This window comes from Papio anubis, chromosome 4 (genome assembly GCF_008728515.1).
Source record: "Papio anubis isolate 15944 chromosome 4, Panubis1.0, whole genome shotgun sequence".
NCBI lineage: Eukaryota > Metazoa > Chordata > Mammalia > Primates > Cercopithecidae > Papio > Papio anubis.
In genome coordinates this window covers 95,278,306-95,291,076 of record NC_044979.1, presented here as the reverse complement: position 1 = coordinate 95,291,076, position 12,771 = coordinate 95,278,306, and the positions used below count along the sequence as shown (strand labels likewise).

At 41.4% G+C, this 12,771-nt stretch overlaps 1 protein-coding gene across 1 annotated transcript; it reads left to right on the top strand.

Moving 5' to 3' along the window:
* Positions 1–4,209: 4,209 nt before the first annotated feature.
* Positions 4,210–12,487, top strand: NPVF (neuropeptide VF precursor). Its single transcript, XM_021935947.2, has 2 exons — positions 4,210–4,388; positions 5,666–12,487. The coding sequence occupies exons 1-2, from the start codon at positions 4,251–4,253 to the stop codon at positions 6,068–6,070; spliced, it is 543 nt and encodes a 180-aa protein (XP_021791639.1). The 5' UTR covers positions 4,210–4,250; the 3' UTR covers positions 6,071–12,487.
* The last annotated feature ends 284 nt before the right edge of the window (positions 12,488–12,771 follow it).

Below are 12,771 nucleotides of genomic sequence, written 5' to 3'. Positions count from 1 at the left end.
ACCATCCTGGCTAACATAGTGAAACCCCATCTCTACTAAAAATACGGAAAATTAGCCAGGCGTGGTGACACGTGCCTGTAGTCTCAGCTACTTGGGAGGCTGAGGCAGGAGAATCCCTTGAACCCAGGAGGCGGAGGTTGCAGTGAGCCGAGATCACATCGCTGTACTCCAACCTGGGCAACAGAGCAAGACTCCATCTCAAAAAAAAAAAAAACTTTGTCTGATTGCACCATGGAGAAAGAATTGGAAAAGATCAGAAAGGATCTAGAGCAAGAAAAATAACAAACTAAGGTTATATGCATGAAGTGGAAAAGAAGCAAGCAGATTTAAAACCATTAGAAGTTAGGAAGAGAAACGGAAGTAGCAGTGGCTCAAGCCTAAGTCCCAGCATGCAGGAGGCCAAGACAGGTGGATCACGAGGGTCAGGAGATCAGAGACCATCCTGGCTAACACAGTGAAACCCGTCTCTACTAAAAATACAAAAAAACTAGCCGGGGCAGAGATGGCGCCTGTGAATCCCAGCTACTCAGGAGGCTGAGGCAGGAGAATGGCGTAAACCTGGGAGGCAGAGCTTGCAGTGAGCTGAGATCCGGCCACTGCACTCCAGCCTGGGCGACAGAGCGAGACCCCATCTCAAAAAAAAAAAAAAGAAGTTGGAAGAGAACAGACTTTATCAGGCAGACTAGTATAGTCATTAAGTTCAGACTGCTTGTGTTCATACCCTGGTTCTGACACTTACAGGGAAAGTTGTTTAATCCCTCTGCACCTCAGTCTCCCTTTCTGAAGAGCAGGCACAATAGTAGTAGCTGTTCATGGGATTATTATGACAGATGAGTGAGTTAATTCACAAAATACTTAGAAGAATTTGTGGAACATGATAAATGCTTTAAAAAATTGGCTTTTATTATTATTGAGTATAACAGTCCGAAACTAGAAACACAATTATCATCAACTGTAGAATAAGATGTGGGAGGAAAAAGGAGGAAATAGGGATCTCACAAGGGAATTTAGCCTGGATAAATGAATGGATGATAGTAACCTTGCCAGTTATAGACCTGTTGCTGCTCAGCTCCACAACTACCCTTCAATGCGTGCTTCGAGATAAGGGAGATGGACCCAGTAAGCATTTCTCCTTTGCATAAGGGATAATTTTAAGTTCCGTCAGTAGAACGTACTGAAGGGTTACTAAAGCAAAGAGGTACTTTTCCTGATCTAATCATGCATCCACTTGCTTGCTTCTCTGTGTGCAGTGGCCAGTAGTGCATGTGGGGTCATCCGATCGTGCTCACCCCCATCAGGTTTCAGTGAGAGATTCCTAGGAGTCTCACAGATATTCTAGAAGTTGCCTGGCCTACCTACATTCCAAAAGGTCTCCTGCTTGAGACTACAGATAAGTTCTGGCCTAGAGCAACACAGCAAACCTCCCTGCCATCACACTTTCTCCAATATGATCTAAATTCCAACCAGCTTGTTCTTTCCTTGGATATTGTCTCTCAACTGTAGTGTATTCTTCACCCCTTTATAGTTAATTTCCTGTTATGATTAATAATTATTTATATTAATCACTTTCTGTTCAAGTTACTGTGTGTTTTCTGTCTCCTGATTGGACCCTGACTGATGCAGTACTATTCATCATAATGAGAAACATAGGAGGAAAAATAGGTATGGAAAAGATAAATTCCATTTTGGACATACTGAACTTGAAATGCTTATGGGATGTCCAAACAGCACTGTCTGGTAGGAAGCTGAGTGTTTGGGGGGTTCAAAAGCTCAAGAGAAGTGACCAGACTGGAGAGATAGGCTTAGAATTGAGTAGTCCTAGAGCCACTAAAATCTTAGCAAATGAAGCGTGTATTTAAATGTCACAAGTCCGAGAGAGAGATTTTTTTTTAATTTTTCATATGCTTATATGTCTCATCAAGAGATCCTAAACCAATTAATCTGTATGTATGTATACAGTAGCACATTTCAACAAAAGATTTATGGTGATTTCATACTGTATATGTTCTATATCTGTTAACACTTTCAAAGTTAAATGAAGATATAATTGAAAAGAGCCAAGCCCCATTTTGTTTGTTTGTTTTTTCTTTTTATTGAGATAGAGTCTCACTCTGTCACCCAGGCTGGAGTGCAATGGTGTGATCTCAGTTCACAGCAACCTCCGCCTCCCGAGCTCAAGCGATTCTCCTGCCTCAGCCTCCCGAGTAGCTAGGATTACAGGCATGTGCCACCACTCCTGGCTAATTTTTGTATTTTTAATAGAGATGAAGTTTCAGCATGTTGACCAGGCTGGTCTCGAACTCCTGACCTCAGGTGATCTGCCCACCTCAGCCTCCCAAAGTGCTGGGATTACAAGCATGAGCCACATGCCTGGTCCAAGCCCCATATTAATAAGAGAATTCTAATTACCTTCCAAACTTGGAGGCCCAACCTGGTGAAGGCAGGGAGCAATTAGTCATATGTGGATGCTGACCGTAATCAGGAAAACTCTAATGGATATGCCAACACCCCAAGTAGCAGCACTGAAAACTGGTGAGCTGCTAAATTTGCATTTTATTTGAAAATGACAACTAGATAAAAATATATTTTGAAAAAGACCCAGGCTGATGCCTTCTGCTTTTTCTGGGGTATGAATTCAGTCAATAAAACTTGCCCCTTGATTCATCCATTTCTCAAAAGTTTGGATCTACTGACTACACACACACACACACACACACACACACACACACACACACAGAAATTCCATCAGCATTTTGCAAAAGAACAATTTGGAAGAGGAATGTATTAAATCCTCAGGGAAATTAAACCCAAATAATCCAATAATGGCATTACAAAATTAACACTAGACTATGAATTGAATTAATTGCCTCCTACTGTGGGGTTCTTGGCTACCACAGACCAAAACAAATGAAGCCAATGATGTCAAATGCCTTAAGAGAGACCACAGGCAAGTTTGTATCACAAGAGTTCACCCACTGTAGTTTTTCAACTTTCTGGCTTGTTCTGGAGATCAATACGAAGAAAGATCTTCACTTCTGCCATCTCATGTCTCAAATTACATACGGTAGGTTGGTGAGAGATGTGAGAGGTGGCCCAGTGCTAGACACAACAGAGCAATTTTACAACTCTTTGTGAATTACCCCTAACTGTCTGTGTCTAGAAGTAGCTGGACTGTTGGAAATCCATGCAAGTCTTTTTCTCCTGAAAGGGCTGAGGGACTGGTGGGAACAAGTAAAGGTGTCTCTAGAACCCAGGCAGTCTAGTGATAAGGCAGATATTTAAGAACAATCAGCTGCTCCAAAAGAGATTCGCTTTGGCATTTCAGTAAATACGCATTTATTTCTGTAAATTCTCTTTTAATGCCATGATGTCAGCATGCCTTTGGCAATACGTGATTACCTTTGGCAATACGTGACCAACAAAATTAGCATGTATATGACTTACCAGGCCCCTGCTCATCTTCCTAAGGACTTTGAGAGGGAAGGAAGGATGCAGCATCTTGATGGAAAGAAAATTTTGGTGATTTACACAGCTTTACAAAATAAGACCCCTAGAGCAAATACAGAGGGTCTGACTGCCTCCAGCTTCTCCTGAGACTCCAGTTTGTCAAAATGCCTCTCGAGTATTTGCTCGTATACACATCCTTCACGTTACAGCTGACACTGACCCCTGAAGCTTTTTAATTACCAAATAGCATTTTACAAAAAACTAATTCATGGCATTTTGTTGGGATATTATAATTTTTTCACATTCTTAATTTTGCTTGACATTTTGAAAATACTATGCCTGACTCTTTTGTGCAGATTAAAGAAAAAAAAAAAAACATCGCTAGCATGGATTAAATACTTCTTTTTCCTTCCCTCAAGAATTGACACAAACACCAAAAACAAAATACTTTTTGTTTAAGCTTAGAGAAATGAAGCATTCTGTTTGTTTGGAATCTTAATTACTATCGCCCCAAACTTACCTAATTAGAAACTCTTTTATAATGAGGAAAATTATTTTCAAAGTTAATGAATTTGCAAGCACAAACATTGCTGTCTTCCCAGAATGAATTATTCACATTCCTTACATGCATATTTTAGTTGTACACTCTAATTAATATTAGTACTTAAAATGTGTGAGATGGATTTCACTGTTAAAAAAAAAAACTTGCCTTTGTTTTTAGACGATATAAAAACACCACAATTTTTTTCTCCTCTCATAAACATTGGGCTGCACATAGAGACTTAATTTTAGATTTGGACAAAATGGAAATTATTTCATCAAAACTATTCATTTTATTGACTTTAGCCACTTCAAGCTTGTTAACATCAAACATTTCTTGTGCAGATGAATTAATGATGTCCAGTCTTCACAGCAAAGAAAATTATGACAAATATTCTGAGGTAAGTTTTTAAAGTCTCTCTGAGTAGCATTAATTATATAATATTAATCCTAAGTCTAATGATTTTGTAAAGAGTAAGAAGTAAGTTGGTGTGTACTCTGTTTTATTGTCAAACTTCAGCCTTCCTCTGACAATGTATACATGTAACTTGTATTATTTAGCACAGCAGCGATCAGGCTGGCTTCTGTCATAACAATTGTACTGGTGAGTATGGTACTTAGCAAGCATACAGCACATTAATAATTTTCAATCAACTCACAAGTGCATATTTGTAGTGAATGGTTGGCAGAACTAAGATTTGGATACATTTCAGCTGGACATTCAAAGTGTTTTAAACTGAAAACAAACAAAAAAAACACATTTATTTTGGGCTTAGCAATGACAAACTGGCCAATGTGTACTAAATCTATACCTTAATAAAGTGTCTACCCCTAGATGGTAAAATTGCAAATCATTTTTATTTTCTTTTACATGTTTTGCAAATCTGCTGAAATTAGTGTGTATACTCATTTTACTCAAGCAATAATCAGAAAACAATCATTTAAAAATCTCCATATGGACAAGCTCCTACGGTAAAGACTAAATCTAATTAAATATTCTCTGTATTTGAGATGGTTCCTACAAAGTTGGCATATTTGTGATGCAGTAACCCATAAACCAATGGGTTCTTTACTAAAAATGTATTTTGTATTCTAATAAAAATGCAATTGGTTTCTTGAGAAAGCTTTAGAGTGGAACCCTCAGTAAGATGGAATAAAAAAAAGAAATTCACTGGGCCTCCTACAACTATACCCCAAAAACTGGCCAGCATCTCTGTTTCGATGTACCATGTTTCCATGTGCCACTTTGGCCTTTAAAGAGAACCATGAAAAAGGAGTGGGAAGTTTCTCCAAAATCAAATTACAAAAATATATAAAATATTCCATAAACAACATGAATCAAAAAAAAAACAAAAGAGAATAACTGCATGAAATAAACTTTTGCCTTATTTCAGAACTTCATTATGTTCCTGCTGCTTGAACTCATTGTTGTATTCACTATATATATTTTATAAATATTTTATGGTTGTCTTACAATAGTCTAGGGACAGAGAAACTAGATTGCTTTAAAAAGCTTAACACAAATTATTTATTAAAAAAATTCTGCACATAAGAACACAAATTTTGTTTATAGCTTTAACAATTCTGCAGATTAAAGTCTAGATTTCAGTTAATTGGGGGCTTAAATCTATTACTTATAACAACAGTATGTTATTGTAATGGTCATTTCTAATTATAGCCTAGAGGCTACCCAAAAAGGGAAAGAAGCCTTAATTTTGAGGAATTAAAAGATTGGGGACCAAAAAATGTCATTAAGATGAGTACACCTGCAGTCAACAAAATGCCACACTCAGTCACCAACTTGCCATTGAGATTTGGGAGGACCACTGAAGAAGAAAGAAGCGCTGGAGCAACAGCCAACCTGCCTCTGAGATCTGGAAGAAATATGGAGGTGAGCCTCGTGAGACGGGTTCTTAACCTGCCCCAAAGGTTTGGGAGAATGACAACAGCCAAAAGTGTCTGCAGGACGCTGAGTGATTTATGTCAAGGATCCTTGCATTCACCATGTGCCAATGACTTATTTTACTCCATGACCTGCCAGCACCAAGAAATCCAGAATCCCGATCAAAAACGATCAAGGTAAATACCTGAAAACCAGTCAAAGTGCATGGGCAGTTATATAGAGGTGGTCTAGAAACTTTAAAAATGACTACACCTTTTCAACATAAGTTTCTAAGACAGTAAGTTTCCTAGAAGGAGAGGCAAAGACACAAGGAACTGAATACCTGTACATTGGGAACTATAGAAGGCCAGGTATAATAAGCATGGCTCAAGGTATAAAATCATAAGATGGCTTCCCCTAAGCCACATATGAGCATTAGTCTCATTATCCTATAGCTGCTCACTGAGTCCATGCAATGACAGGATATTGTCTGACACGGGACCTCTCCCACATAAAAAGCCTCACAGGAGAGAGTCGTTCAGGTGTAAAGGACCCCATCTCAATAACCCAGGTCTCAAATGCAGCGGGTTTTCTTTCCTGACTTTTAATCAAAGTGTTTTCTTTTTTCTGGATCTCATCTTATAAACTCTGTTATAATCATTATTTATATTAATTAAGAAATATGTATTATCTCCTATGTATACATCAGAATGTAAGATTTAAAAATTAATAAGCTACCTATCTATTATTTTACAGTAGAGAGTGTATGCTTTAAAAAAAAATTTTTTTATATGAAGTAGAACATGATGCTTTAGTTAAGACTTGAAGAAAGTACAGTGGCAGACTGTGTCACCTTATCTGAGAGACCTTCTCAGGACACTCCAGGTTTGTTTTTTTTCCATGGTACTTATCCCCATCTGACATATATTTAGGGTCCATGTCTTTTCCATTTCTTTTCCATGTGACTTATCCCTATCTGACATATATTTAGGGTGCATTGCCTTTATTAGAATTTCAGTCTTACAAATCCCATAATTTTAGTCCACTGCCATATCCCCAGAGCCTAAGAACTGTGTCTGCCACATAGTAAGCCCTCAATATTTGACAGAATAAATGAAATAAGAGAGGCACTAATAAGGTCCTGCAGAGTCAGAAAGGTCAGAAAAAAAGAGGATGTTTCTGTATGTGGAAACCTGCCTTTGAGAAGCAGCTTTCTCTTGAACATTCGGAGACTGGTGGGAAGAGGGAGGTCATTTTTAGGCACTAAAGCAAGGTGAGCCAAGAACAGCCGAGGCACCCTTTGGCAAGAGCAAAATGTATGCGAAGAGGAGAGAAAGAAGGCTAGACAGAGTAAGAACAGAGAGCGCAGATATTGAGGACCTGGACAAGGACTTGGGGCACCATTCATCAGGAGAGGGAGAACCACTAACTTTTCTGCTGAGGTTCTGGGGTGTCATACAGAGGCACAATTGACAGCTAATCAGATGTTGGGAGTGGGGCGGTATGGAGGGAGAGAGATGAATCAATGATAAGTGTTTGGGCCTGAGTGCCCATCACAGATTCAGCATCTCCCCAATATCTCACTCATGTCAAGTGCAACACAATTCAACTCAAGTATAATTAGGCAGTTAGGACTACGGCTTGTATTTGTATGGACTCTTGCATGCTGTTGTTCTGATGGGTGAGAACATTTTGCACTGCTTACATTTTAGGAGACTGGTATTCCAGAAAATGGATGATGCAGAATTGAAACAAGAAAAATAAGAAACCTGGAGCCTGTCCCTAAAGCTGTGGCCTGTAATCTACAAATGGCTCTATAGCGAAGACCACAAGGAAGAGCAGCTACTTACATTTCATCAGCTATGGATCATCAACGGCAATTTTTCCTTGTCAGTACGACTATAATAGTATCTTGAAAGTTGTAAAACTTTAAAGCATATTTGTTATGTAAAGTTAAAAGGATTTTTGTCTGAATAAAAAAGAGCATTGCAAATACTTTAGAAATCTCTGGTAATTGAGAGAGAGAGACAGAAGACCCTCCTCACTACCCTATATAAAAATCATAGACACAGTTACACTTAATTAAAAAAAAATTAAACAGAAGAGCACCCTGAAAAACATTATGATGGAAATTAAATAATTTTCCAGAATAACATGGTTGACAAATAAGTGAACAAGGATTACAAATCACTTATAAACATGTTTCTGTACACCCTTTCTATCATGTCAAATGTTAATGAATCTGTGATCAATTGAAATGTAAATATCATGTAATACTACAAAATAAAAACTCTTAGACTTTAGGGAGATAAAAGAAAAAGGCAACTATGAGTTACCTCTTTCAGTGTCTCCTCTGTCTACATCCAGAAATTTGCTTCTGGTGAGTTTCTTTTCTCCTCATTTAACATTTCAAGTTTTTGGTTTGCAAAAAGATCTGGCTATTCCTCAACTAAGAATTTATAAATTCAGTACCCCACAACACAAATGCACAGTGACGTGCCTTTAATCCTAAGGTTATGAAGTCCTTAATCAGATATAACTAGTTTATTGAACAGTCTCAACTCCACTGGGCGCACACAGGAAATGGTTTTATTTTTCTCCCATTGTGCCCCCCGCTGGGCTGTGTTGAATCTCCTGCCCCTGCTGATCAAAGTTCCCTTAATGATACCCTGGACATACTGCATAACTCCCTCAGTCACTTCCTGATATTAAAAAACTTTGTCAAGTCCAGTTGAAGACACCAACCTCATATACAAAAATAAAATGTCCCCACCCACCCCCATGGCTGGCTGGGCTGGAGGAAGGGCCTAAAGTGGGAAAGGGGCAGGTCTGCTCTTTCTCCCTTCCTCCCCTTTCTCGCCTGAGAGGTAGGGTGCTGGGAGGGAACACGGTAGGCTCTGAAAAACAATCTCCCCTCCTATCTTCTCCAGGGCACAGGAGGAATGGGGATAGTGGGGATGGTCAAGAGAAGCGGTCTCCTCCTCTCTATATAAAGTTGCTGCTTCTACAAAAGCGTTCTTCGGGAAGACTTGCAGGGGCCTTCACACAGGTCACCTACCTGGGGGCTCTGGATGCTACTTGATCTCTTCCACTACCCCCATCTCATCTGTTCTCCCCATAGTTTTTATTGCCAGACAGAAAGGCTCAAGCCAGCCACCCTCCCAGTGCCCGCTTGATGCATAGAGAATGCAGATATCCCAGCCAGCCCAAGGGTGGACTGCAGGTTGCCACTCCACTGCCCCCCATTGTCTCCACCCCTCTTGTCCCTGTTTAGGAGGGGGCAGGCCGGTCATAAGTCTACTGCCTAAGCAAGCAGCCAGTCAGAAGTAGCATGCAGTGCGCCTGTCAAAACCCCATATTCTAGAAGTGGTTTTCTAGGAACCACTCTTACTTGGCTTCTTGGGGGAGCAGCAACTGCAGCAGGCCCCCTCCAGGGCAGATTCTCATACCTGCACATGTTGGAAGGGCACGGCCAAGGCAGGGAGGGCTGCTGTGGCTCTGCCAGGTCTTAGCAAACCACGAGCGGGTGTCTGGCTCCTGCCATCCATGGTTCTCTTTACTTAGCATCTCTTCTAAAGTATTTAGCCTCTCTGCACACCTCCAGTTGTGGTCCCCAGTTGCCAATTCTGAGTGACAGAGAGAGTATCCTGCAACATCCTGCTACACTAATAAATAAAAGACCACCTGGTCCCGTGAGAGTGTATGACACAGGGAAACTTCTTGTTATAAAAATGGATTCTTTATCTAAGCCCCTAATCTACGGGAAATGTTAGCTGAATAGCCAACTGTTGGCTGTCCCCTCATCTGCTTGGCTTACTCTGTTGTGCCACCACAGCGGCTCCTTCACCAGCTTCCATAAGAACCCCACTCACGTAACTCAATGTGGAGCTTGCGATTTTGCAGAGGATTTGCGGGATTGCATGGTGCAGCATTTCACTGGGAAAGTCTCCATCAGGCCTCTTCCGGGTCCCTCATTAACTGGACCACTGGCAAGTTCCCCTCCTCTCTGACCTCTGTTATTCACTCCAGAGTGGCTTCATGGGTGTGCAATCCCTGCAGTCACACAAAGCCCCACGCTTGGCTCAGTGCTCTGCTGTCACTGTCTTGAATTTCTTAAGTATTTCAAGGGGCCCCACATTTATATTTGCACTGAACCCTGCATATCATGTAGCCTGTCTTGCTTTCCCCAGACTCGGCCCTGCTGGATCCCACAACACCCGTGTTTGTTAATCAGAGCAGCTTCCATTTTCTACATCAAACCCAAAAGCCAGCTTCATGCAGGCCTGCGAGGTCTGTTCCATCCTACAGTGGGTATCAAATACAACTGTATGATTCATGAAGTGTGCTCAAAATGCAAATTTATTTTTGTGCCCCACTGCCGCTTTCTAATACAAGGGATGGGGAAGAGGGTGTGCAGAAATCTTCCTCTGACCCTCAGTGAAAACTTGGCCAGATGCCATGAACTTCACCTCTCTCTTAAGTAATGTCAAGCCTTTGGCCTCTCTGAGTCAAAAACACACAGTCTCAATTCCATTGTCATCAACCTTTCAGCCTGAATTCAGCTGCTCATACATTCATTCTGCACCCTTCCCTTGTTGAGGCCTAAGTCTGGAGACAGGACCGTGGTTGGCTTCTGTTCTCTCTTCCACCCTCATCTGCTGCTTCTCTCCCTGGCTGCCTTTTTGGACTGCACTGGGAGTTAAGAGAATTTGGGATGAGAGGAGAGGGGATGAGATAGTTCTCACCTGGATGGACTCACTCTCAGGACTCAGGGGATGGCGCTGCCAACCATTACCAGACCCTCTCCCTGCCATTCTGTCGTACTGTGAAACCTTCCAGGCCCCACCATGGCCTCGGCCCTCAGCCCTGGGGCATGGGCATCCACTCCATACATGCTTATTTCTCTTCCGGGGTCCTCCTGAGTAGGACTTGAAACATCTCCAGTAACTCTCTGCCTGCCGCAGCCTGTGGCTGGTTGTGCGCAGCTCACCCTCCACACCTGGCTGTGATCCCAAATGGCTCCTCTGTCCTGCTGCCCCCAGGCTCTTCAGCCTTTTTGGCTTTTGTTTTTCTCAACCTCATAGAATACATTTCCTTATCTTGTGGAAGCCCCTCCCTGATGAAGGGTGAGGAAGCAGTAATTCCAGACCCCTGGGCAGGGACACAGGTACCAGCTCACAGCGACCATGTAACAGCTCTCTCCAAAGGAATCTCTCCTGAACCCAAACACTATCCTTTTATTGTCTCCAAGTCAGCGAAGGAAATGAGGACTGGTGGAACCAGTTTCCAACCACATCCTTTAGAAAGTCTGCAAATAGTGATCTGACTTCGGAATTGTGTATCTATTAGTTTTGGGGGTTTTGGTTAAAACTTCACTTTTCACATCCTTTGCAACAAAGATGAATCTCTCCGTAAGCAGAGTGCTCACGGCTGCTAAAATGATGTTTTGTCTGAATCCATAAGCGTATATATACATTTTTCTGGAGAGTTCATAATTCTTGTGGAGATTCTCAAAGGGGTTTGTAAACCCATAAAGTTTAAGAATCACTATAATAAAATATTATGTCTAGAATTATTTTAAGTTAATATCTAATCCAACTTACAGACGAATACTGTTATCTGATTGGCCATTTAGGTGTTGAGAACATAATACCAGAACAATCAAAATCATTTCAGTAATTTAGCTTGAACTTCCTCCAAATACTGGTATTGACAGTGGGATAAAATAGAAGTGAGGTGGTCATTGTGTTTTTCTCCTTAATGTGCTTTTCCAGGCACTTCCTTCCAAATATCCATTCCACCCTTCTCTTCTCTTCCAACACTTCCCTTTCCCAAGGAAACTCCATCTGGACTGGTCCTAACCCAAGCTTCAGCTGGCCTGTGAAGGCAGCAGAGTGCGGGGCTTCAGAGGGACGCTGGGATGGGACACACCAATACACAGCAAGGGTTTTCATGGAAGGTGGCTTTCACGTGCTCTCAGGTCCGCATTTCATACATCACACTATGACAATGACCTTGAGAAATACAAAAAGGAAAAAAAAAGTATTGACTCTGGGACAAATTTCTCAGTGAGAAAAATGAAAGGTCAGTGTTCACCTGACTGTGACCAACAAAATGAAATGGACAGGGAAGGTGAGTGTGTTGCCCTCCGTGTGTTTATTCCTTTTTTCCCCTTGAAGAGCTTCTTGGGAACATTATGTGAGGCTCTGTGACCCAAGTTTTCTTATTACATAATTAACACACCAATCCACAAGTTATTTCCTGAAAACATACACTTTCACATTTCCGTGCCTTCGTTCCTGCTAGTTCCTTCAGCTCAAAGGTCTTTTTTCTACCAATCAAAATCCTTTGAGACACAGGTCAAATTTGGATGTAACTGCATATAATAAAAACCTAAATAATACTGTTTTAACCAAGAGAAACTTTTTTTTCTCCTCACACCAAATGGTCGGGAAGGAAGCAGTTCTGGGCTGGCATGGGAATTCCACACCCTCATCCAGGATCCAGACCCTCCCATCCTGCTGCTGCACCGGCCCAAGTACACGGCTCCACCAGGCCGGCACGTCCCTTTCCAGGCAGTAGAAACAAAGGGGCCGGGTAAAGGGGTGCTCTTGCCTTAAAAAAAAAAAAAAAAAAAAAAGCCTGTTTAAAGAGGACCATCCAGTGGGGTGGAGAGCAAGGGGAAGGAGAGCATTAGGACAAATAGCTAACACACGCAGGGCTTAAAACCTAGATAATGGGTTGACGGGTGCAGCAAACCACCATGGCATATATATACCTATGTAACAAACCTGCACGTTCTGCACATGTATCCCAGAACTTACAATAAAATAAAATAAATAAAGCGCACCATCTGACTACTTCCTCTTTCATGTAATTGATCACCCCACTCTGCAGGTGAG